This window comes from Lepeophtheirus salmonis, chromosome 4 (genome assembly GCF_016086655.4).
Source record: "Lepeophtheirus salmonis chromosome 4, UVic_Lsal_1.4, whole genome shotgun sequence".
In the NCBI taxonomy this organism is placed as follows: domain Eukaryota; kingdom Metazoa; phylum Arthropoda; class Copepoda; order Siphonostomatoida; family Caligidae; genus Lepeophtheirus; species Lepeophtheirus salmonis.
Genome location: NC_052134.2, coordinates 5,198,370 through 5,224,933, shown reverse-complemented (window position 1 = coordinate 5,224,933; position 26,564 = coordinate 5,198,370). Strand labels below are relative to the sequence as shown.

The window sequence follows — 26,564 nt, the reverse complement described above, 5'->3', positions numbered from 1 at the left end:
AACTTTCATTAGAGAAAAAGAAGTAGAAACATCGACAGCTGAGAGTAAAATACACTGTATATTTGTTTGTATACCTTCCTCCTTTCCGTGCTTCTAATTTAATGATGAAGAACACTTTCCAATTCCGGTTTCATTGGAAGGTACACACTTCATAATATATACGGATTTTGAATTAAGAAAGAGAGATAGATAGAGGATATACCATTTCACTTTTTGTCCTTAAAGCCAGCAAGCTACTCGGCGTGACTACAAAAATAAATGCAGTTCTGAGAGGGGAACCTAGAGGCGCTCACTCTCAAGTTCATAAAAAAAAAAGACAACGGATGAAGGATATGTATAATAAAAATAATAATATGTTTGTCCTACCTCAGAGGCATGGTCGACCTTGGAGTTAAAATTTTCTTGACCACCGCCGCAGTACCTGAGGAACTGAAGAAAAAAAAAGTAATATGTAATAAAAAAGGTAAAAATTCGTTAAACCTTGATATCTTGTTTGAAATGATAAGTATGTATGTTATTATCGCCAATGTCAGTGTACATACATGTTTACATATGTAAGTATCCTGGAGGTATCAAATAAATACAAGAATAAATAGGAAATTACATGAATAACTAGGAATATGTATATATGTAATAAACGGACCACATATTATGTATACTACATGTGTACCCTGATATCCTAATGCAAAAGAAAGTTATTTCGACATTCCATGTATTTATTATTTCTTTCTCTTGCCTCATGATTGAGGTAATCCACTGTGGTATGTATTAAATATATTCAAACATGATTCAATGAAGTGAGGCCCAATATACAACTTTCTTCCTTTTAAAAACAAAATATACCTACGTAGGTACATATGAACCCATCGATCCTAGGCAAAGATACATATATGGGGCTATTTTTTTTTTTTTTTTTTCAATCACAATTTAATTCCAAAAATTGTTATTTGTTTTAAAGAAAATAATTTCAATGGTTGCTTTTTTATGACTATTTCTTTCAATTTTAGGAATATCTACTCTTTACAGAGCTTGTAACCAAGCACAAGAGACCCACATGTCCACTTAAAACAGGCCTTGAGTGCATATACTTCCATTCATTCATCCCTACTGCCTATTATTCTCTTATTGACTGGATATTTTATTCATTGTTTATGATGTGTACAAGTTACAAAGGGCATTGGAACTTTATAATGTCCCACATAATATTCAATTAAATCTTTTTAATTTGTATTAAAAAAAAGTTTTAAATTAGACCACTAATGCAGTGACCATCCGTGAATTGTTCAAATATTGCATTATCCTCATTCCATGTACTGTAAGTCCTTCATCTAACATAATTCGTCTCATTTTTTGTTACAACTTCATCTCAACATATGTTATATTTAAAACTTTCTTTGAAATACTATCTGACATAATAATAAGTTATATTCACTAAATGTACTCCTATTTTATGCATGTAAAAGCGTGACCTTTATAGAAAGTAGAAATGACCTCAAATAAGCCATTAACTTAAATTTGCTTTAAGGTAATTGGTTAGTGTATATACATACTTATATAAATATATGTATTACGTAAAGTTTGTTTCTTAAATTCTTCCACATGAGACCGAACGGTCAGTTGTCAATGTTTCTTATTCTTTTCTTCTTCTTATCTGTGTTCCGAACGTTGATTGGTTGAATTAGAATGAGCTTATGTTAAGTTGAGAGCAATCCATAGCAATAATTTAAGAATCATTCCATAAATGGGAATAATTGTCAACATTCTACTGATTTTGTTTTGTTTTTAATATGAAAGGTTGCGTTGTACAATACATATAACCAATTGATGAATACTCTTTTTTAAATATATTATATTATTGTATATTTGTTCACATGGTGTACATAACTAAGAAACTTAATGGAATCCATATACCCCACATATTATTTAAGTATATAATATATTATTTAAATATATATTTATATAGATTTGAAGGTAATCATTAACGTTATCTGATGGAGGCCTTACATCTGATTTCAGTAATGCCGATATTTCCTAAATTTATTTGACACCCACTAAGTTATTTTACTTACTTTTGTAACATAGTATGATTTTTGGGGATACAATATCCCATAGATGGTTAATGTCAGCTTCATGAAATTTGTCATATTAGAGTTGAAATTTCAAAAAATAAAATAATTTAGAAAATCAGAAAAATAATAGCAAATACTATTTCAATCTTGAAATTTAACGCAATAACTTGCCTCTCCTTCAACAGGGGAAAAATATTTGAATCCCCCTCTATGTCGTTAATATACCTATGTATATCTATACAGGGTCGACTTAGAATATAAAACAAAAGTATCGTTAAAAACAATATTTCCATGCAAACACCTGAGCGTCCGCGGGGGCGTTGATAATATACTTATTTTTGGGAGGGGGGGGGGATGATTTTGTTGTATTCCGTCTGACATACCATTTTTTTCTACTGCTATATACATAATGATAATTTCCATTTTTTGTATGATAAAAAGTTTTTCCAACTCACATAATCCATAAAAAGGGATTGGACGTCCACAGGATTTTTGTTGAATACAGTGGTAGTGGAATAGCTCAGAAATTTGATGCCATTATAAAATACAATTTTTATGCTTGCTTTTTTTACTTGAAGGACTAGGGGGCATGAGCAAAATAAATAAAATTATTACTTTCAGGGTTGTAAGACAGTATGTTGATTGTTGTTTTAAAAAAAATGGTGCATGCTGAGAATAATTTTCAGAGAGGCCTCTATATGAGTAACATACACCTATACATTATATTAAATAATATTATCATTCAGGGAGTTGCATTATTTTATGATTTTAGTGATTAAAAAATAAACGAAAATTATTAATTAAAAAGGAACCTTAATTATTTTTGAGAAAAAAGAAAAATGTGATATCTTTTTTTATTTATTTAAATAATCTCATATTAGAGTCGGGAAAAAATATTTCCCCACCCCTTTAAAGAAAAATCCCAGCACCAGCCCTGACTACAACATCTCCATATCTCTTTAACATTAATAAATATCTTATATATATATAAATCATAGCTATCTTCCTCCTCCGTTTTTGCTGCCTACCAACAGTTTTGTTTTTCTTGCTCTATCTATTATTAAAAATATGAAGTCAAGCGGAGATTGCATTAACCAGTTAATTCGATTGCTGCAATTCAAGTGAATACTTACGATAATTCTAATTAAGCATTGAATATTAAGCAGGACACTAATTTATTTGGAGGTAATGTAATTTTAAAGTTGTTTTGTACTTGGTGTATGTATTAAAAGATCTTCACTTTAGACAAGTTAGGAATAGGTTAGTTTATTGACATGGGGTTGAACAGGGTTTAATTTACAAATTGACAAAGGTGAGTATAATAAACTTTTTTTTTGTGATTAAGAAAAAACATCAACAAAAAAATTATTAATCATACATTTGGTTTAGCTACATACTGAGAGGATTGCTACGTAGCTATCTGTTGATTGTTTACTTTTACTGATTATGTGGAATCTTTGCAATTTGTTGGGTTGTCTACAAAGCATACGTAACTGTGAGAGTGTTGCCCTACTCAATACCTGTTTAAGAGTAGTTCTGACGGACAAAACCTTTTTTTATCAAACCCATGAGGCTACCCCAAAAAAAAAATCGTTCTTGGGTTTTGAATTATTGTTCTGGAATAAATGGACACTTTAATATTAGATTCAAATAGACAAACATAAGTTATGAATAACATTATGAATTGGAATTTTTAAATTATATGACCTCCACCATTTTGTGTCCAAACGCGTCCCAACCCCATGCGTCCGTGGAATCTTGCTCCTCCGTTTTTTGCTGCCTAGCAACAATTTTTGTTTTCTTCTACCTCTATCTAAAGCTTTAAACCAAGTAACGAAACGCGATCGTTAGCCTGAGAAAATAGTATGGTCAGTATGTTTCATATTTTTCGCTAGATGTCGCTTTTCCGATGGATTTATTTATACTGAAAACGGTAAGACTTGTTTTTGTTTATCAATAGATAATATATTATATGTATTGTATCATATTTTAGTATTTCAAAAAGTTATATATTTAGTTAATTATATTACTAAAATTATTAAAAAAAATAAGGAGACCGGGTATTAATTTAATTAAATCGGAACTTCATATAAATCTATCAGGATGTTGTGTTATTACGGGCCTCAGCTCCCAAGCAATCTAGCTTAAACTTATGTGTCTTGGTTACCAAGCTAGACAATAAAATGTTTAGTTATGTTGTGGACAATGTGTGCTTAACAATTTGATCTTAATAAAGGGGGAATTGACCTTAAATACGCTCTTATACCCGAAGCTTGCGATATATACGACTGTAAATGTTTTAATATAAATTCATATTACTAATAAATATATTAAGTAGTCATGAACAAGATATGTCAGTTAATAAAACTAAAAGAACAAACCATTAGTAGCTAACCACTCAAGAAATTAAATTAAAATTGCCAATTGTCGATACATTAATCAATCATTTTATATTATCATTGCAGAATGAATAGTTGTACATCTTCATGAGAATATCCTCTCCGATGGCGATCCATGTTTGAAGTGAGGATCTTCCCATCAATGAATCTAAAACAAAAGAGCAAATAAAAGTTTTACAGCAAAAAACTTGAAAAGAAGAAACGCATAACAAGGATAATTTATAAACTTGATTTCTTTTCATTTATATGGAATATAAATCCTACATCTGAGGTTTATTCTAAACATTATAATATAGTCCGCATTCAATAACAGTCTCTTCTGTAGCTTCGTCTTGAAGGTTCCATCAATATCTGTCACATGTAGTCCGGAGTCCATTTGCCTTCTTTTCTGTCTAAATAAACGAGCAGTCCCTTTGCAGACTAGTATTGAGCTGTCCCAAATTCCGATTTGGGACCTCATAAATTTCTATCAATTTTTCCTCCTCTGGAGAGACCCCAACAAATTATTGCATGAAAGATTTAAAGAAGGAGGCTTGTATTTTCAAGGCTTGTCTGAGAAAAGAAAAACGCAATTCATCCTCCTCAAGGACCTCCTGGTGAATTTTAGAATTGAACTACTCCAAAACATGGAGACCATGTAGACTAATTTTCCAGTAGGTATCATACGACAGTGGGAAACAAAACCATACATTACTTATAGGGGTCAATTAACTACCAGAGTTATTCTCTAAAATTACTCTTGATATGGTCTAAAGACCATATTTAATATTCATATTTAATTTTATATTTCGATAAGCCATATCTAATTTGTTGATTTTGTCCTCCCTTGAAGGACAAGTTGGAGAGCTGTCAAAGCCTACCATTCTCGGAAGACTCTCATATATTCATCTTATCACCTCACATAATTTATTACTAAAATAACTAAACTATAGTTCATAGTTATTTATTAATACTAAAATTAGAATATATTCAGTATTATCCTTTCTACACTTGTAATTCAAATTTAACTGTTTTTATTAATACACAAATATATCCTTGATTACAGCAATAGTTTCTATTATAGAAATAATAGCTAATTAATGCCCTTAGTAGATAAAAAAATCCGACCAATACATCTTTCACCTGTTTATTGTTTTCGTGTTCGTTTCGATACTTAATTTAAATCTTTAGCTCTTTCTACTATTAAAATAAGAAATGAAGGGAAGATTGTATTAGCCAGTTAATTTGTCTTGTAGGAACACTTATCAGAATTCAATTTATTCAATAATTTTTTACTTAATAATATGATGGGAGATTTAACTAGCCTGTTAATTTGTCTTGGATTGCTACAATTCAAATGAATACTTATGATAATTCTTATTAAGCATTGAATATTAAGAGAATACTAATTTATTTGGAGGTAATGTAATTTTAAAGTTGTTTTGTACATACTTGGTGTATATATTAAGAGATCTTCACTTTAGGCAATTTAGGAGAAGGTTAGTTTATTGACATGGGGTTGAACAGGGTTTAATTTACAAAGGTTATTATAATAAACTTTTTATTTGTGATTAAGAAAAAAAATCAACAAAACAATCAAAAAGTTTATTAATAACAAACTTGATTTAGCTACTTATTGAGAGGATTGCTACATAGAAATCTGTTGATTATTTAATGTTTACTGTTTCGGATTATTTGATTTACCGAACTTTAGCGATCTGTATCTTTGCATTTTCAATTTTAAAGTGGTTCACGTGTGAGTAGAAATTTGTTGGGTCATCTTCAAAGCAGGCGAATCTGTTGGAGTATCCCCGTACACAATACCCGTTGAGAAATAATTTTGAAGAAATTCAACTTTGTTTTAATAGACCCAGGAGGCCACCACGCAAATTTTTTAACTTGGGGTTTACTGATAAATATATTCGGGTTTTTGGGTGTTTTAATCATTCTTCTGGAATAAATGAGGTACTTTTACATTCGATTTAAATAAACTAATATAAATTATAAATAACATTATTCATTTGATTTTTTTTAATCATTTGACAGGCAAAAATATGTACTACACTTCACCACCATTTTGTGTCCAAATTCGTCTCCCCCTCCTTCCCTTGCGTCTGTGGAATGGGCAGGCTCATATTAGTATTATTACATATTTATTTATTCAAAACTTTAGATCGAGCAATAAAACTTTTAGATATTTATTTATAAGTTTATTAAGTATTTTCATAATCATGTGTAATACGTCTTAAACTCTTCTACAATGTTTTCATCACATTAATATATCTAAAAGCCATGGTTTAGTACAAAGCCTGTTTATATATAGTTTAAAATTGAAATTACTTTTGTTCGAAATGTTTAAATCCTAATTTTTTTTTTTTTCAGCAAAGAGTTTATAAAAAAAATACTGGAGAAGAGACTATTAATGACGATATTAATCAGGAGAAGGAAATAAATAATCCCACTCCATATATAGCAAAGACTTATATCCAGAAACTATCTCGATATCGATTGTCAATTCTACACGGTATCCAACTATAACTTTGAATTAAACCTCCCGAGCAAACCTTCATGAGCACACGCACTAGTTTCCATTTTTAACAAGTTTTTTTAGTTTTGTGCTTCAGAATTTTGTGTGAAATAATCACCTATTAGTGTTCCATAAGTTTCAGGTGTTTTTAACTGTGGTGATGTCATCTAACCCGAAACATTGACACATTTTCTGAATATACAACCTCAGAGTAGTTTTTTTAGGGTAACTTAATTTTCTTTTGAGATTAAAGTATTAAAATAAATTCTTAAACTCTTTTATTTAATAAAATTTCATATATAATAGGGGAAGTAAAAAGCATTGAGCGTTTTTCGCTTTATTTTGACAATAAAATGAATATAATGGTCCAACTTAACGATTTCCAAAATTTTATTGACATTTTCTATGATTGTCCTACTAGATCATGCCTCATCTTCGACGTCTATATTACCAGAACGGAATCATTGGAACCACCGCTTTGCTGTTGCATTCGATACATTATTAGGTCCATGAACCCCCTGCTCCACCTTTTCTCCTTGGTCGTAGTGATACTGAAGAATATATCGATTTTTCTCTTTTTTACTTCCATTTGGGAAGGCTGTAACATGCAACTGGCTTCACCAAACATAAAACTGCAAATGAACTTACCTTTAAGCTTCTTTTTTTTCGTAATATAGATATAGCTTACTAAAGACATCTAGCAAAAAACGCTGATAACTTTTTACTTGACATAATAAACACCTAGTAAAGGGTTACCGGTATTGCTCGGGCCATGGAGGGAGTAAGAAATTATATTGACAATGATCAAATTCAATCTTATTTCTTCTTCATGTTTAGAAATATTATACTAGAACCTGTAATCGAAGGCTCAAGCACGCCCGCTAGATATGGGATAGAAGAACTGATAAACTACTACAATGACATAACATAATTTAATAAGGTCATTGTCATATTTTAGTGAAGAAAAGAACCATTTATAAGATTCAAATAGTCGAATGTATACTCATATCCAAAGCAAGAGGTCTGTGGTAGGCTTGATCTTAGAATTACATAATTTCATTAAAACTGTGACTTATAAATTTCACAGGCCTGAGTTTTTAAATCTACTAAATACTTTTTTTCATAAAAATATGACATATGGCCTTATGGACTTATGTTATGTGATTGTACTAATTTCTCAGCTTTTCTAACCTATTTGTAGCGGGCAAGATTGAGCCATCGCTTAGAGGTTGCTAGTATTAAATGGTTTAGACCCCTTCGGTACGGGTGAGCATTATAATCAAAGGTGAAAATCCAGTGTGGAATGGGCATGTAAAAAAAAGAAACCGAAAATCAACATGGTAACCGTAACAATTTGAAGAATATTTTGGAGGAAAGAAAGAACAATACATATGACGTTTCATTAGATCAGCTGTTACACAAAAGGAAGGAAAAAAGGATATAAATAATGACATTACCTTGTATTAATTCGATTTCAATCCCCAATTCTACTTTGTGACCAACAAGGACTTGCAATTAAATCCCCGCAACAAATCCTCAGAGTCTTTTTTATGAGCACACGAATGTTCAAATAGGTTTTGAATATAATTGAATCTATTTATGAAAGGATGTTCACTACTCAGGTATTGAATAATAATGATAACTGCTAAGGAAAATAAAGTTCGTTCTTTATACTACCAATTACAAATTAATGGGCCAGCTAAAAACACACGGGATTTACATGTATGACTATAATAATATTGCCCCTGTATAATACCGGGACAACCGTTATTATTCGCCAACCTCTATTATGCAAATTTTGAGATGTTGAGATTCATCTTTTTTTTTTACAATTTTCCTATGAGCAATGTAGTAGAACATATAATCAGCTGTAGATTGGCAAGAAAAATATTGTCCTAGTCGCCACCATGAGCGCATACTACGAGAAAAGGATTGAGATAGCAGCTCTCCTCCCGGTGGAATTGTCCGAACAGGCCATCGGGGAGCAGACTGGATCCTCGATGAATACGATTTACAATGTCTTACATGTTTTTAGAGGAAAATTGTTAAAAAATCCCTCTTAACCTCTAATCATGCATCAACCCAAGAAAAGTAGTAGAGTGTCTTCGTCTTACTGGCAAATATTCCCTCAAATTTATCAGATTTTGAGACCTTCAATCAGTCTCATTTCTGTTAAATATAACGTTAATAATATTCGAAATACTGGAAACGCTGATGATAAACCAAGAAGTGGACGCGAAAACAAAAAAAAAAGAATGACCGAAATAAAAATAAAATCACAACCAAGCTTGTTGGTGGCAAAACACTGGAAGAAACTTAACATGGAAGAAGAAACAATCAATCCAAGAATAATACACTCGATCCCCTTTACAACATGGTCACAGAAGTGGTTTCGATATAGGTTGGTAACATCCTCGATATACACGAGCAAGTCAAATAAAACGGAACGTGAATGTGTTTTCTATAAAGAAGCGGTAGAATCTTCCTTCCACCTATTTTACTTCTGTGATCGAGTGATACCTTTATTGTTGATGGTGGATAATATAATTACCGAAATGTTTAAATAACTCTAAGGGTGTCAGACTGGTTCATTGCTCTTACATTGAGAGGAGATAATGACTTTAAAGTCGAAGCAATAATTGCAAAAAGAGTAACGATTATTTACGCTTGTAGAACAAAAAAGGCTCCTCTTCTTGCAGGCTTAAACAAAAACATCGCAAGATATACTGAAACAATAGACTTTTAAACCGGACAAATTTTATATTTTAGTTTATAAAGGGGATTGTTGTCCTTTTAATAACCTTGGAATCTTTGACGCTTTTTCATATAATTTTAGATAACTATGTTTTATATTGATTTGTTTTGATAATCTGAATTATTGATCTCTAGTGGGATTGTATGTACATGTGAAAGGATAATGACAATTATAATAATAATAATGAAAAAGAAGTGGACACCAAGGCCCGCTCGGAATCCGAATAACGTTCCGAAAGTTAAATTGAAAATAAAAAGAAACCCCAGCAGATCAATGTCAAAAAAGGCTAAGGAGATCAACGTTTCAAGAACTTTGATGAATCGAATCATCCATAAGGACCTATGGATGGTTACTCTGAAGTTTCTTTACGGTCAGAATCTCACGGAAGATGCACGGATGAAACAGATTCAAAGAAGTAAAACGTTATTAGAAATTTGCGCACGGAGAGGAAATATTGTCTTTTCGGATGAGAAGAAATGGGACCTGGATCAAAAATTCACCCGTCAAAACAATTGAATCTTGGCCTTGGTTTTTATTCCGGTAGATTTCTGTATGCAGACAGGTGACTACATTTCGTATGTTTTGGAGCCTGTGGTCTTTCGCTGGTTTGAAGCCAATACATCTAAAATCATTAAGGCTACCTTTCCGCAAGATGGAGCTCCAATATATACTAGTTTTTAATGCAAGAGTGGCTTAAAGCAAATATTCCTTTTTGGGACAAATCTATGTGGCCCCCTCCATTACTTTGTTTAAGGTTATCTCTAGTCGAAGGTAAAAACTCGTCAATAATTAAATTTGAAAGATATCCGTGCCTCAATTTAGATGGAACGGGTGAAACTTACCCAATCAGCATGTGAAGCATTTCAATCACGTTTAAGGGAGGGAGTCGATAAAGAAGGCAGTTATAATGAATAATTTATAAAATATGGAATAAAATTTAATAAATTTTCTAAAATATTTAGTTAAAGTGTTTTTCTCAACGATCAATCTATCACTCAATATATAAAATTTAAAAAGGTTTAAAACTTATGGTCACCTCTGTGGCCTGTATGTATAAAAAAATTGTCGACATGTATAAGAAGTCTGTCTTTTATTTCTGTCAAAAAATTGCCAAATCGAAATTTCTGAAGAAAATTGAAAAAAAAAGTAGAAAATAGTATTTATTGGCATTGTATAGAGGGGCAAAGATATTTTTTTTTACTTACAAAAAAAAAAGATTTTAGAGAATAATATCGTCGAAAAAATTACCCTCAATAACTGGTTTATTTTTGCAAATATTGCAAAAATATGTAACAAAATGTTCGAGAAATTGAAAATAAGACTCTACAACTTTATGTACAAAATGTATCGTTGTGTGGCATTTCTTCTTAAAAATTTGAAAATTTATGTTTGATGGAAAAAGAGAAAAAATTGAAAAATTATTCACAAAATGACAAATATTTCAGATAAGCATTAATGTTTATGTGTCAAATTGATATATAAACGAATTTCCAGAGACATTTCTACATAGTTTATTCTATCTGTAAAATAAAGCATTTTATTGGAAATCCATTTTTTCACCTACAAAAAATAACTCAAGTTTTCACAATTTCTTATAGTTTAGATATTTTTCGACTCATAAATGACTTAGATACAGGAATTTTTTTCCCTTCTCTTTTATTACCTATTAAGGGCTATTTCATAATAGTAATGAAAATAAATAGGGAATTGAATGAAATCAATCGTATAATGAATGTCTTAAGGAATTAAAAAACTTTTTTTATTAGTGAATATTTTGATTATATAAAATAAATTGATGAATAAATAAAATCTTTTAACTTCTTAAGAAATTCATTATAGGATTGTTTGAATTAAATCATATTTATTCTATTTTGTTAATTATAAAATAGGAAAAAAAAAAAAAAAAAAAAATAGCTCTTAGTTTCTTAAAAACATTAAAAGGGAAAAAAGTGTGCACTTTCTATGAATCCTGGCTTAAACCTCAAATTAGTATACAAATTAACCTTGCTCTTTGAAGGAAGGCCTTGATGGCTGTGACATTATGAGTATTAATTTTACTGGTTGCAACAAATAAATGTAGAACGATATTATAAGCCTTGAGTTGTAAAGTTCAACCAAATATATGTAACATTGATGATAAAACCTCAATTTCTTTATGAGACTTTATTACCTTTATTAATTACTTTTTTGTTCTTTAATCATTATAAAGTAACTTTTTGAAAATTATTTGATGTATGTACTTATTACCAGATCCAAGAATAATTAGGATATCTATTTATACATAAATAAGTATAGCTTTCAAAATGACAGGTATTTAACTATAACCTTTGGCTTTCTCAAACACCATACCTCAAATAGATTTTTTTCCCTTCAATAGAGTAACAACAATGGAGTCAAGTGATCTTGTAGGTGTTTGGGAAATTTCCCTCTGTGATAGGAAGCATCGTATTGAATTTGAGCATGGAACAACTTCTGGTAGAAGAACTCTACGCGTTGACGGAAGAGAAGTCCTACGACGAGACTTAATGTTTAAATTAGTTGGCTCAGAAACTTTTAAAATTGGTAACTCAGCGACAGGGACTATAGTTATAGAGCCCATGGGCGGATTTGCATATCAATATTCCCTAAAAGTTAATGGGAAAACGCTCAAAAAGTTTCAGGAAAATCAATCTAAAGTAAGGAGTCCCCTATTGCAACTCAATGGTTCATGATACTAATTAATATGATATATTTAGATAATGAAGACTTGGGTTCTACCCGTGGATGGAGCTATGTATAGAATTGTGCTAGAAAAAGATACACTTGACATATGGGTGAATGGTAAAAGGGTTGAAACTGCTGGAGAGTTTGTGGAGGATGGTACAGAAACACACTTTGCTCTGGGAAATACACCTGCATTCATTAAGACAGCTAGCTCAGGACATAAAAGAACTGGAATGCTCCATGCTCTTATCATTGATAATCATGAGATACCCGAATTTGTAGAATAACTTGACATTAGTTGAAACTATAAACTTATTCATTCTGAGATAGAACACTTCATTATCAAATTTATTGAAAATAATAAATAATATTCACATTACTACTATTGCACCAAATCTATTTGTTTTATCAAAATTTATTTATTCTAAAATTTCCTTACTTTTTAAAGACAAATGAGTGAAGAAGTCGAGGAAAGCTCTCCATCTAAAAAGAAATGGTTTTCCAGACCAAATTTTCTCAAAAAGAAAGATGTAATGCGTATCTACATTTATTATAACATAAATAATAATAATAAAGTTTACTAGGAAGATCAAGCTATTAATAAGCCTAATGAAGAGGAAATCGAAGAGGCTCTCAAGGTTTTAAGTAATGAAGATGAAACTATTCAAATCAGTTCCGATGATAAAATAGAGGTATGTTTGATTTACTACTTAACAAGTCTAAGTTTTGTTGAGTGTACATACATTAAAAAGTTCCGTCTTTTTTCATTTTCAACAATTTATTTTATTATAATTACTAACAGGATATAATTCAATACGAATCCCCTTTGAAATTACCCGACTTTGATAAATCTGAAGAAGAGGAGGAGTTAGGTGAAGAGGACGATGAAGAGGACGAAGAAGAGGACGAGGAGGAGGAGGAGGAAGAAGAAGACGAAGAAGGAGATGATGTTAACAATCCACCAGTTGAGGGAATGTATGATCCGTCAGAATATGAAGACTTGAATGTTGATTCTGAAGTGAAGGAATTATTTAATTATATTTTGAGATATACGCCTCAAACAATTGAATTGGAAACAAAGTTTAAACCATTTATTCCAGAATATATTCCTGCAGTTGGAGACATTGATGCATTCATCAAGGTATGGAATTTCAATAATTCAAAATAGGAAAACTTTATTTGTGACCGTAGGTCTCACGACCAGATGAAGTGAAGGAATCTCTGGGATTAACTGTATTGGACGAGCCTGCTGCTAAACAAAGTGACCCTTCCGTTTTGGATTTACAACTTAGAGCTATTTCTAAGCAGACAAGTGCAAAGGCTGCAACTGTGAAAAAGGTCCCTGGGGATAGTGGGAAAAACTCTAAGCATATTGATAAGTGGATAAAAGGTTGATCATTAATTATTCGTAATAATTAAATTAGAACTGCTTTAAATCGTTTCAGATATTTCGGATTTACATCGTTCAAAACCTCCTCCCACTGTACATTATTCAAAAACAATGCCCGAAATTGATTCTCTAATGCAAGAGTGGCCGTCGGAGGTAGAGACATTGCTACGAAAAGGAGAAGTGGACTTACCTAATGCAGAGTTAGATTCTGATCTTGAAACATATGTGGATATTGCCTGCTCTCTATTAGATATTCCAATTTATAAGTCTCGTATACAGTCTTTACATGTTTTAGCATCCTTATATATAGCCTTTAAAAACTCTCAACATTTTGCAACCTTTAGCGAAAAGAACGAATAGTCATCCCAATTAATATAGAGCTACATAAATTCCTATACGACATGGTTTCAGATTTGACCCCGGTTTCACTGGCAAAAGTGTGAAAAAATATTTAGGAAAGAAAATAAACATTGAGAATTGATTAATAAGTCTTATATAGTGTAAAAATGTCTGTAAATTATGATTTTTTAAGTTTCAATCCTGTATTTTGTGTCGTTTAGCCATGAAATTTGTATTTGTGATCAAATTCTCACAAAAATGACAGTTTATGCGTGACAAAAATTTTGAAATCTCAATTTCGTAGACCTATAAAATCTACAATTTAGATTAAAATAACCACGATTTATGTTCAAATGATAAATAATGGTCAGGACTTTAAAATAAAACTGTTTGTTTAGTTGTTTCTTCTGTAACTTTTGTGCAATGATCGTTTAAAAAATATGTATCAAGTGACAAACAGAATCGAAAATTTATACTTTTTGATAAATTCCTGGCTTTAGGTAGGTATATCTACTGATAAGAAAAGAATACAGGATTGATTTACACATCATTTTATTTGAAATTTCATAAACTTTAAATTGATACCTAATTTATAGTATTTCTTGTGGCAAAACATTAAAAAAAAAAAAAAATATTACGTCTACTCCCTAATTTTATTGACGTCTGAAAAAAATACCGTCCGTCATTAAAATTAAAAACGTTTGGAGCCATAAACTTTAAAATTTGATCGTTTGTACCTGAAATAGTATATTTTAGGCTGATGTGTTTAATTTTCTCCTACCAAATTTAAGAACTTTTTTTTTACGATTTACGCATTTAAAATTTTATGCAAAATTTTCATTAAGATAGGCCGCAATAAAAATACGGAATGAGCAATATTCTTCAAAAGTTAATCGATTATGCCCAGGATATTCTTCTTTATGAAAATGATGCCCAATTTGAGTCAAACTACTTAATACTTCTGAATTTCGTTTTTTTACGAAGTAACAGAAAATCAATTTTTGAGTAAAATATCCATATTTCGGAACACGTGATATTGCGCCATCATATAACCAGTAGCTACTTGATATTGACTAAATCATGGTCCAATTTGTCACAAAGCAGCTACAGTTTCTCAAAATCACAGGAATTTGAATAATTGATTCACTGGTAGAACATGAAAATGCTAAATATATATTTTTATTTCCGTCAGATTAGACATACCTTTACAAAAATGAGTATATCTAAAAAATTATTGTATATTTTGTATTTCTGACTTTAAATTTGAAGTTTACATAAAATTTTGGTTAGAAAACATATATTACTTATAAGAATTCGATACTTGATATTTCCCAATTTTTGTAGTGAAACTGGGGTCGAATCTCAAACCATGTCATATTTATGTTTGTTCGTCTCGAATTTATCTCCCACTTAATTACAATAAAAGCTATTAAAGTATTTTAAATTTTCATTCCATATACCCAATCAAGATAAAAAGACGTAAATAAGAAGACAAATTTGAATCAATACCTTTAAATCTAAACTTTTTTATAAAATGAAATGAGTAGATTAAACCACATAAATTAGATTTGTAAAGACATTACTCAATTTTACGCCGTATATAACATATAATCTGAACAAACAATCATGATTAATCCATCAATACAAAGTCAATCAAATATATAATATTATTATTGGTCCATAAAATATAATTTAAAGAAAAAAAGTATTAAGTCTTAGGTGGTTAAACATTGAATTTGTATTACAAAAAATGTTTATTTAAACAAATACCAACTATTGCCGAGAAGTAAAAAACTTGGGAATTTATTAAATGATAATTAAGGTTTCTTCTCAATGTTTAGTATAAAATGACATTTGCAAGAATTACTCCGATTTTAATCCCCAATTCTACTCTAAGTCCAACAAGGACTTACAATTATAACTCTGCAACAAAGCCTCAGGGTTACGCTCCGTCTTTTATGAGCCCACACGAACGTTCAATCAGGTTTTGAATATATTTATAAACGGATGTTTACTACTCAGGAATGAAATAATAATGACAACTGGTAAGGAAAATAAAATTCGTTCTTTAACCTACCAATTACAAAAAAACACACCAGATTTACATAAAGTCCTTTAACAATTGTACTGGCTATTTTAATTGCGTCACAGAGGAGTCAATTGAGGAGGAAATTCAAATTTATATAAGTAATTGTACTAATACATCATATAATAGTATTTGATTTTTTTATCATACGATTCTTTTAGTGTAAATTTTTACACTCTGACGATTACGGTAATAAAATTAATTTTAAAAAATAGATTAAAAGTTGTTTAAATTAAAAAATAGTTCAGAACATACCTATTCTAATAAATAAAGTATAGCAAAGAAAATAGAAATTGATAATTTATAAAGAATAAGTGGATATTATGCACTAAATATGAACTTGTCATTTGAAAAACATAAACTAACAATAAGATCTTAATTTGTCATTTATCTTGAATATAATAAAAAAGAATTCAATGTAATTATTTTGCTGACATAACTGATTATGATGCCTTGAATTAGCCTCTTTTGCTTTTTCATTTTGCCTCTTCACTCTAGATATATATTTATATATATATTAATTATACTACGGAAATCAAGTTTTCTAAAACATCCCCCCTTTTATCTAGCAAGGAATAGTTTGTAATACAAACCAATAATAGTGATTTAACTAGTAATATAAATTTTATTGAAGTCTCTACTCGGCTGATAAGAATCTCAATAACGAAATAGCATTTGCAAGTCCAAAATAAAACCGAATGAATCAAATAATCGTTATATATTTTTGATAAATTTTAGATATAGTCTTCAATAATACAACTTATAATTAGGTGGTATGGCACACACTTAGTTATTTTTTTAAAGATCCTAGATTTTCGAGAGAATAATATTCTAATATGCTAACAAACAATTTAGCAGCTTAGAAGAGGATTCCTGGATCAATAAGTTTATAAATTGCAACGACATTCAAATATTGCAATAAAATAAGTGAAGAAGTTACTTATATTTTTCAACACGTAATCACTTAATAGTTCCCAATTACTATTTGTAAGTAATAGCAGAATAGAATATGGCTTGCAGACAAAACTATCAAGAAAAGAGATGCACATTATCTTTAAAGTCTAAAATAATCTTTCACTTTTTTTCCAATAAAAAAGGGACTCAAAAGTAAACAAGAAATTACTAATCAGGGGTCATGCTTAAAGTGTCCAGGTGATATAATTATTCATTCATTATTATGTTCTCATTAATTAGTGGAGTTTGAAATTTTTACTAGTCGTTCTAATTTACTTTATTAATATACATATTAAAAACTAGGTATTTAGGTTCATTAAATAATATAGTCAGAAAGGGGGCTGCCGTCTGGCCCTTGTGGACTCCATTTATGTTATCAGTCCCAAATTAGAACAGATACAATATTACATATATTATTGCGGAATCAGCTTTGATAATCATTTCTTGCTTGCAAAATAAGTTTCCCACCCATCCAATCATTGTAAGTTATTAAACTCCTCCTGTTTGTTGTGCCTACATTGCTTGCATTGTATAGCTATTGTTTTTCAGCATTGATTAACACAACCCTACATATTATAGGCAATTCCTATAATTCATATGGTTAACATTAATAACAAATAAGTCCATTGACTTTCAATATAATATTATGATTGATGAACTAACTCAAGTTATAAAAGTTATTCTTAGATCATCCTTAAAATACCCAAAAATAACACAAACACAATGAAGTTGTATATTTTATTTACAAAAAGAAAGAAAGTCAGTTTTATGATTAGTGTATTATAAGAAAATTACATATTATATGATTGTATCAAAGCAAGAGTACGAATTATTTTCCTATCTCAATGGTCCTACAAAAATAATATTTTATTATTATATCAATATACCATATGGATTAGTATGGTATAAGCCCTATTAAATAATAATTTATATTAGTAAATTGTCTACAAGTATATTATTAAAATGATAGGGCCCATTTTAAAATATAATATTTTTACTGACGTCACATATTTCATAGAAAAGCAAAAGGGATTGCATGTTAAAGGTATAGTGATTAATCAAACATACACATAGTTAATCCCAAAAAAATCTTAAAAACTTCACCCAATCACGTCATTACCCCACTAACGTAACCGTTGACACTTTTTGAAGTCAGTTATGAACAATTTTCAATAATTATTTAATAACAATTCCTTAGTTGATAAGAATTGATAGTTATCAACTGATTTTGACCCTTTTTTCAGTTTAAAAAAAAAAAAGGGAAGTTTGTTTGATACAGTAAAGGTAACAATGTGATAAATCGTTTAAAAACTAAATTTTTGTACAAGACCGACTTGATGCCAAAGAAATCATCAGTATTCGATTAAATTCGAATTATTACATACATTTGTGGTGAATATGTTCATGAAATAATGCCATTTAAGAGGATTATACATTTTACACAAATAAAATACATAATAAAACTACTTTGGGAAAGTTTCGCGATATATCGTACATTAACAACATAATTGGGAATGGGAGTGGACAACTCATTTCTAAGAACTCTGTATCTTATAAAATTCTTCAAACCAACACAATCTGCATTTTAAAAATAAAGAATATACCCCCTCCCAAATTAAGTAATTGTTGCTTTTTAATAGAAAATTTAATATAATTTTTTTTTCAAATAATTTAATATAAACAACCCCCCCATCTCCCCCTACCCCCCACCCTACCCTCCCCAAAAAAAATATATATATGATATGGGGACGCCCCTGTTAAAGGATATGTAATTTAAAGCTTTTCTTTTTTAGAGGAAAGTAAATGCTTCAAGCTGATACATTTGGAAAAACATTAGTGATGGACTGTTCATGCTTTCAAAATTTAATTCAATATGGTATTTCACTCCACAAACAAGAAATATTAAAAAATATATATTTTAAAGGATTATTTTTGTGGGTTACATATTATGTTATGGAAAGCCTTTAGAAATATAATGTATATCGGTCCATTTCCAAGTTATAAACGTTGTTTACGGTTACCCGTACGACAGATGTGTAAGTTTACTTTTATGTTTCCACATCTACAGACCTCCATGTCCACTTGACCTAACATCTCCACGTTCTCCACTGTAGAATATTAAGCTCATAGAACAATGTCTTCTTCGACTTCCTCCTAGATAAATTAAATTAATCAAACTGTTGAGATATCTTTAAAAGAGATCGTTCTATTTGTTAAATTTTACCGCCATATCCTGAAGAAGATATTGCAGATACAGCAATCATACAGAGTATACAGGCAGGTACAGCCAGGAATTGACTTAAAGGCAAGGAAGTAATTAAAAAGTGATGCATATTCCTTTTGCCTCTCCCAGTTCAGATGAACCCAAATCCTCTAGAGATATTTGTAAGGAAACTCCCAAAAGAAAAGAGCTAATGAAACAACTTTTGGAAGTGAGTTAGGTCCAGTAAACCAGTATGTACTCGGAAACAGAGACGGATAGTGAAGGGTTCATGGAAATTTATAGCGGGATCACTGAGTCCCAATAAGAGCCTCTGACCAAGACGCAAGGCACTCAGATTCACGTTTACAAATTCGAAAAATGAGTTCAGGGTGAGGAAGCACATAGGCCTTTGTTTTGGGAGTGCAAATGCAAAAAAATACAAGAATAACTTTCTTTTTCGAAAAAGAAATTGTGTCCGTACAATACCAAGTGCAAGTTACTTGTAAGTTTAAACACAATTTAATTAGGCCTACCCTAGAAAAGAGCCCCTCCAAAATCCAAGTAAGAAGAATTATAGATCCCTTAAAGAATTTCAATCGGTGATACTCAAGATAATGTAAAAACATTTCAGAGCGTTTCATTGTCACCATGAAGACGCAATTGACGAAAATCCAAACGTACTTGAAAAGTTGCATAATCATCTTATTGAATTATATCCTACCTGCCCAAAAGAAGTCATCATATCCTTTGTGAAAACAAAGACAAGAGTTAGAGTAAATGACCTTAATAAAAAGGTGAAACTGAAGAACTCAAGAGCTAATCCTAGAAAACTTAGACAGATAGGTCAATTTACAAATTAATATTTGCTATTCATGTATGTATGTAAAAAATATGTATGCGTTCATTTTTACTTATTGCTATTCTTTTATTCACCACTCTTATATTATGTAATAAAATGGCAAATTAGATCATATACATAAAACATATTACTATAAGCTGACATACCGATAGTTTAAAATTATTTATATATACTCTATGCAAAGAATGTTAGTCTTCTTGTTAGTTCTGAAATTGATTTTATTTTTCTATAAAGTATCAAGCCATGATATCGTTAAGCTTCATAACAATGAAAATAAGTATTTGAAAGGATTTACTTTTCAATATATCAATATAAGTTAAATATTTTTGCTTTTCATACTTTTTTGGCATGGTCTTAAGTGTACCATTATGTTTTTATAAATGATTTTTAATTATATTTATTTAATTTATTCACATAATTTATGTTGCCAATTATATAAAACAGAGTATAATATTTATCAATAGTGACGTAATTCAATTTTCCTTCTTCTTTTCATAATTAAAAAAAGACAAGCTTAGAATTTCCTTGTTTCGTTACCTTTATGTATAGTAACCTTGATCAGAACGATGCCTGTTAATGTTTCTTTTTACGTCAAACTCTTTAGGATCCCCTCCTCCCTCACAACATTTATCATAATGTGGTATTCATAAACCAATGATACTTAATAGGATATAGTACAAGAAATTAGGAACTCATACTCGTTATAGAAAGGAATCAGTGTTTATTGAACAAAATCACGGTACAACGTGTAAGTGCGTAGGAAAAGAAATTTCATGTTGTTAATAGGAGTCATGACCTAAGATACATAACACATCAATGTGCCTGAAGTTCTTCACAGTATTGTAGGACAAGTTATTGAACTGGACAATTTCCTTGCTGGCCCTTTATGCACGAAATCCATACACCATGGCTCCACAAATCACCTCCTGCAGATTCCCGTTCATAGATGAACGTTTTGTTTGTTTTGATTATGCAGCTTCTGTTAACCAACTATCAGCTGATTAACATTGTTAGCCAGTCTGACCTGAAGGATTCTAGGGAAAGAGCGGTTAAGGAAAAAATAAACAATCCAATGATGACAATTGATGATGGTCGATGGATAGCAGGAGCAAGTAGTCATAGACGAGGAACAAGAAGAAGAGTAATGACGGGATTTACTTCTATTTCCAAGGTATAAATAATATCAACGTATCGGGATTCCATCCCTACTCACTATTAAATATTTATCATGACGTCATTTCTAATCCATAAACAATATAACTCATTCATATCCGTCTCCCATCCTTCACTCCTCTCCAGTGCAGACTGCCCACTTTCGAGCCCTCCCACTACAGCCTTACACAAAAACTACTAACTAGTGTAGAAACATTAACCGTATGACGTCAGTAACTATCCCTCTTCAAAGTTGGAATGAAATGTCCGGGAATGAATTTTATAGGGAATTAAAAGACCGGAATGAATTTACTGGGATTGAAGTTACCGGTCACGGTTAGGAGCATAGTCTCCCTTGACTGCTCTTTCCCTTGAGTTCTTTAGATAATACAAACTTTTATTTTTCTATTTTAGTGTGACGCAAACACTCGATTGTAATGTTATTTCTTAGATCAAGTACATTTGCAGTCCTAAGATACACTCAAACATGACTTACGTTGTACACACATACATCTTATTTTTTACTCGCCAAATGGCTCTTAAGTTTCAATGTTACTTTTAAATATATTTTCAACACAAACAAAAAGATTTTGTTTTTGCACAGGAACATATGTATTCAGTATTTCATGATCACATAATGAAGTGCTCTATTTCTTTAACGGAACCTCGTTTTAGATTATAGACACTAAGAATGGATGTTATTATTGATACCCAAGAGTGTACTTTTATATTTGCAACGAAACCAAACTTATCTTTATTCATAAATGAAATGAATACTTTTTATTAAACCTCATGAAAGGAAATATATCAAAAAGAAAATAAAAGTATTTTATTAACTATCTATAACAAAATTTTTAAGAATAGCTGTGAATTTTTGAATTTTTTTTTCAAAAGGAAATTATATTTTAAGAAAATTAAAATATTAAAAAAACTATTTTTCTAATATTCTTTCGAAAATTATAATTTAATGAATTTTAATCGTAAGTGTTATTAACATATTTCTTCCTCTTACTAATTTAATGCATTAAATCATTCCTATTACCAAAGCTCAAACTAAAAACATGTTACATTTTGAGGTTTGGTTGATATTTTTTAAATCGATATTAATAATATGTACTGTTTCAGCAGTGGTCGCCATTGAAAGAAACGAAATGTGGTATATGTATAAAATCATACAGGAATAATTTTTTAAAAACTTTATTATTTGCCTTTTCTCTCCTAATTGTTAATGGACCAAGTAAATAGTACATTTATTTTAAATCTATTTATATATACATGGGTTTTTTATTAAAAAGATTTTCTTCTGAGAAATTAAGTTAATCTTTGTTTTTTACTTAAATGCTTCATTTGTATTAGGGCAGCCATTTAGTTCTATAGATGAGGAGTTTTGCGCCTTGTCTCAGTTTGAGAAACTACAATTGTATTCCAACGGAAAATTAGATATAGTAATTCACGTATAAGAACGTCAGCAGAAGGAAATTGATTAGTAAGAGACACATAGATTAAATATGTATATACATAAAAAATTATATATTTTAGAATAATCAGATCAAAAAAATATGGTACATTTATGAGATTGTGTGATTTTCAAAGTAAATAGTGTAGCCAGATGTACGTATTCCATGAATAAACAGAAGTATATTTTTTCGTCGAAAATGTATTTGGGGAATGTATGGACAATAATTACCTTTCAGGAAGAGATTGAGTGATAAAAGGTATATATTTTGAAAATTATCAACAATCTCTATTACATACATATGGTACATATAAACTTAAACAATGGCGTCAAATAAAAAAATGAAATTGCTCATTCTTGTAAATATACATTTGCTAATTAACCATATTTCCGATCTAATTGTTTTATAAAGAACAAAAATGGTTCACCATGTAAATATAGTACATATAACTAAAAATTACGATGCTACTTAAATCATAGGTCTTTATCATACTAAATAACTCAATGACTAATTCGATTGAATAAACTCTTTGAATCTTCGCAAATAAAAGGTGATTTGTGGTAACATGCTCTATCATGCCAAAAAGCGTAAACTATTTTTCTTCCTGTAATTTTGGATCTCACAAGTAGCGATAAGCAAGATTCATTCCCTCCTTTAATACCAAATTCTCTATATTCCCTATTATCGGGTTGGGCAAATCCATACATCCCAGTATTAGACCATCTGAAAAATTATAATTTATTAAGAACTATTTCACCAAGCATTTTTTGTTAAACTCATTTCTAATAAAAATGAATGATCGTGCCAATGAAAAAAACATCCGAAAAGTTTACCTGTGAAAGCATTTTTCATTCATATGAGGTAGACAAGTAGTTGAAGACATCCTGGTGTTAGTTCCAGACCAAAACCATCCATTTATATTTATGGGTTTAACATAGAAGGATTTTTCACAGCCATCAAAATCACACAACTTCCCAGACGTCCAAATCCATGAAATGAATTCTGTATGCTTCGCACTATGAATAATATTTTCCATTACTTCAGACCATTCTCTTTCAGATTCAAAAGATACCGTCTCCATACAACGCTTACGGCAAAAGTTTCGAGACCCAAGCCAATCCATCTTCTCAACATTCCCTTTCCAGGAATAGTAATAACCTGTTCCATTCAGATATAGATGACGTTTCGTATTCAGACATAAACTTTCGATAGGTTTACTCAATATTCGACCTTTTTCTTGTGCCCAAACAAACGGTACAACAATTCCAACAAAGAACCATAAGCGTTGCATAGTAGTAAACTAATGTAAGAAAATTAGATTTGTTAATTCTCCATACCCTACAAAGTGTATGCTACCATTAAAGGATCATAACAGGTAAATTTTCCTTTTCATTTATTAATATTTTTAGCATATACTAAAAAATAAATACACACCTTTTATAAATTTAAATTTTATTCTGTTTTAAACAAAAAGAAAAGCTAATGAATAAAAATATCTAAACGAGTAATGAAAACAGATTTGAAATAATATTGAAATTAATAAAGAAGTGGTGCGCCTTGAACGTTGATCAATGATCCATTTAAATTGGCATTAGCTCTATCCAGGAGCTGGACAATAGATTGAGCAACACGTTGTGCATTATACCCATCACTACTATTGTTTGAGGCAGCCAAGTTTCCTGTATTCATTGCATTATTAGCTCCAGAATTAGCGTTCAAGGCCGCATTATCAATGTTTAAACTATAAACCAAAACACCGCTTTGGGCCATGTCTGAAGCTACAGATTTTGTGATCATGTTAAGAGCAGCTTTAGATGCACGATAAGCATACCAACTTCCAATATTATTTGCAGTAATCGATGAGAGACCAGAAGTTAAATTTATAACTAAAGCTCCAGCTCCATTGCCATTGTACGCTAGATTTCCTTCATTGGCTAAGATAGCACCGCTATTAGGGCCCCCAATACCGAAATTAATGGCTCTTACTGCAGCAGCAGCATTCCCAGCCATATTATTTTGATTATTTCCCATCTTATTGAGTACTCCCGATTGGCTTTGTTGCATTCCTCCAAGAACAGCATCATTAGATTGGAAATGAGCAGCAGATCCCATTCCAGCATCAGAAGGTCCACTTAAGTTGCAGTCATTATTTCCTGAGCCATAACCGGTTGGGTTATTAGTAGTACCAAAATTATTAGCGTTAACATTATTCAATGCATTATTTCCGAGTCCTGAAGCGTTGTTAGCTCCTCCTGCTAGAGTTGCAGAGTAGATGAAACCACCGTTGTTGGCTCCAGCAGTGTTTATATTTGATTGTTGTGCACCATTTTCCAATTGCTTCGATAAGGCTTTAATCAACATTAAAGGAGACACAGCATTAACAGAAAAAGCTTTGATCATTTGCCCTGCATCGACAGTATTTAATGAAGCATTGTAGTGAAGAGCTGCACTATTAACAAGAGCAGACAGATGTTGTACACCGGCCTCACTCAATTTCCTTTGTACTTCATCAGCAAAGTGTCCGAAACTTTTATAATCCTCTAAATCCAATCTCACAACTTTGACTTTTTGATTATTTCTTGCAATATTGTTCAATTCAGAATTTTCAGGATTCTTGGCCGCAGCAATGATCAAGGCAATGCTGGAAGAGTTTACTGCTTGTTGAGCTAAAGACTTGACTACTTCAAGACCAACTCCAGAATCGCATCCAGTAACGAGGATAGATTTTGTATTTCTTCCACGGGGAGACATTTTTAATTCGGTATAAATTACTTAGAAGATGCTTGTTAACACTTTGAATACTATCTAAGATCTAATTTAAAATGGTGATTTCAATTACAATTATCACCTCGGTTTTTATATTTAAATTTAAATTTTGATGATTTTCAAATTGAATTACTAATTTTAAGAAGCATTTATAACAAAAAATACTATTTTTATTATTGTATTATAAATATAATATTTATAATACATGTATGTACTTGGGATGTTAGAAATCCAAAATACTGTTGAACGCATAACCTTCAATAGTTGATAATAAAGTTTTAAGTTAACTTTTTTAATTTGGTAGGTATAGCAATTCTATAACAACTAAAAAAAGTTTATAAAAATCAATGATAAATTTCAAATTGCTGAACGACTTGTTAAACAGTTGGGTTGTTAAGAAAGTTAAAATACACTTTACTTTACTTTTATAGTTTTATTCAGAGTAAGTGCATACTATCAAAGTCTGTATTTATCAGTTATTAAAATAGTATTTTATATATAAGAAAATTTGGTATGTACCCACCTCGCTTATTTTCATAGAATCAGGTAATTATTTTTCATTTTGGAATATAGATTTCAGAGAACAATGAATTTTCAGGTAGATTGGATATCAACTTTGAATCGTACAACCCTTCTAAAATCCTTTTAGATAACAAACTTTTCGTGCTTCCTTGTATCTAAGAAGACTTCAGAGCTTGTCAAGAGTTTTGTTCTTCTTGTAGAATCACATTTAACAATTTTCTACAAAGGTAATTTATTAATTATATATATTTGCAACCTATCACTTCTCACCCAATATCGATATTACCTTTTTGGTATGGATACTGATATCCTTGATTCAATATTTATATTCTAGTATCGATATTTGTTCCTATATTACTTTGTACTTCTATATACCTATATGAATAATTTAAAAGCAAAATAAC

The 26,564-nt window shown here is 30.5% G+C and overlaps 4 protein-coding genes across 4 annotated transcripts; 2 read left to right on the top strand and 2 right to left on the bottom strand.

Annotated features, from left to right (window-relative positions):
- The first annotated feature begins 12,032 nt into the window (after window positions 1-12,032).
- On the top strand, window positions 12,033-12,719 carry LOC121116238 (fas apoptotic inhibitory molecule 1). Its single transcript, XM_040710486.2, has 3 exons — window positions 12,033-12,039; window positions 12,088-12,404; window positions 12,465-12,719. The coding sequence occupies exons 1-3, from the start codon at window positions 12,033-12,035 to the stop codon at window positions 12,717-12,719; spliced, it is 579 nt and encodes a 192-aa protein (XP_040566420.1).
- A 111-nt stretch (window positions 12,720-12,830) lies between these two features.
- Window positions 12,831-15,728, top strand: IFT46 (intraflagellar transport 46). The gene is made up of 5 exons (XM_040710818.2): window positions 12,831-12,962; window positions 13,017-13,124; window positions 13,235-13,573; window positions 13,624-13,822; window positions 13,878-15,728. The coding sequence occupies exons 1-5, from the start codon at window positions 12,885-12,887 to the stop codon at window positions 14,180-14,182; spliced, it is 1,029 nt and encodes a 342-aa protein (XP_040566752.1). The 5' UTR covers window positions 12,831-12,884; the 3' UTR covers window positions 14,183-15,728.
- A 6,501-nt stretch (window positions 15,729-22,229) lies between these two features.
- Window positions 22,230-26,549, bottom strand: LOC121116480 (uncharacterized). Its single transcript, XM_040710734.2, has 4 exons — window positions 26,447-26,549; window positions 26,162-26,379; window positions 23,706-24,172; window positions 22,230-23,595 (listed from the first exon to the last, which is right to left on the bottom strand). The coding sequence occupies exons 2-4, from the start codon at window positions 26,174-26,176 to the stop codon at window positions 23,373-23,375; spliced, it is 705 nt and encodes a 234-aa protein (XP_040566668.1). The 5' UTR covers window positions 26,177-26,379; window positions 26,447-26,549; the 3' UTR covers window positions 22,230-23,372.
- On the bottom strand, window positions 24,308-25,688 carry LOC121116478 (uncharacterized). Its single transcript, XM_040710732.2, has one exon. It carries the CDS (start codon window positions 25,621-25,623, stop codon window positions 24,409-24,411), a length of 1,215 nt encoding a protein of 404 aa, XP_040566666.1. The 5' UTR covers window positions 25,624-25,688; the 3' UTR covers window positions 24,308-24,408.
- Window positions 26,550-26,564: the final 15 nt, after the last annotated feature.

Excerpts from the sequence above, each read along its gene's own strand:
- LOC121116238 (XM_040710486.2), top strand. Across the intron at positions 12,405-12,464 it reads TTCAGGAAAATCAATCTAAA|ATAATGAAGACTTGGGTTCT; the intron begins GTAAGGAGTCCC and ends TGATATATTTAG.
- IFT46 (XM_040710818.2), top strand. The coding sequence starts at position 12,885 with ATGAGTGAAGAAGTCGAGGAAAGCTCTCCATCTAAAAAGAAATGGTTT. Across the intron at positions 12,963-13,016 it reads ATTTTCTCAAAAAGAAAGAT|GAAGATCAAGCTATTAATAA; the intron begins GTAATGCGTATC and ends AAAGTTTACTAG. Across the intron at positions 13,125-13,234 it reads GTTCCGATGATAAAATAGAG|GATATAATTCAATACGAATC; the intron begins GTATGTTTGATT and ends AATTACTAACAG.
- LOC121116478 (XM_040710732.2), bottom strand. The coding sequence starts at position 25,623 with ATGTCTCCCCGTGGAAGAAATACAAAATCTATCCTCGTTACTGGATGC.
- LOC121116480 (XM_040710734.2), bottom strand. Across the intron at positions 23,596-23,705 it reads AATGAAAAATGCTTTCACAG|ATGGTCTAATACTGGGATGT; the intron begins GTAAACTTTTCG and ends ATAATTTTTCAG.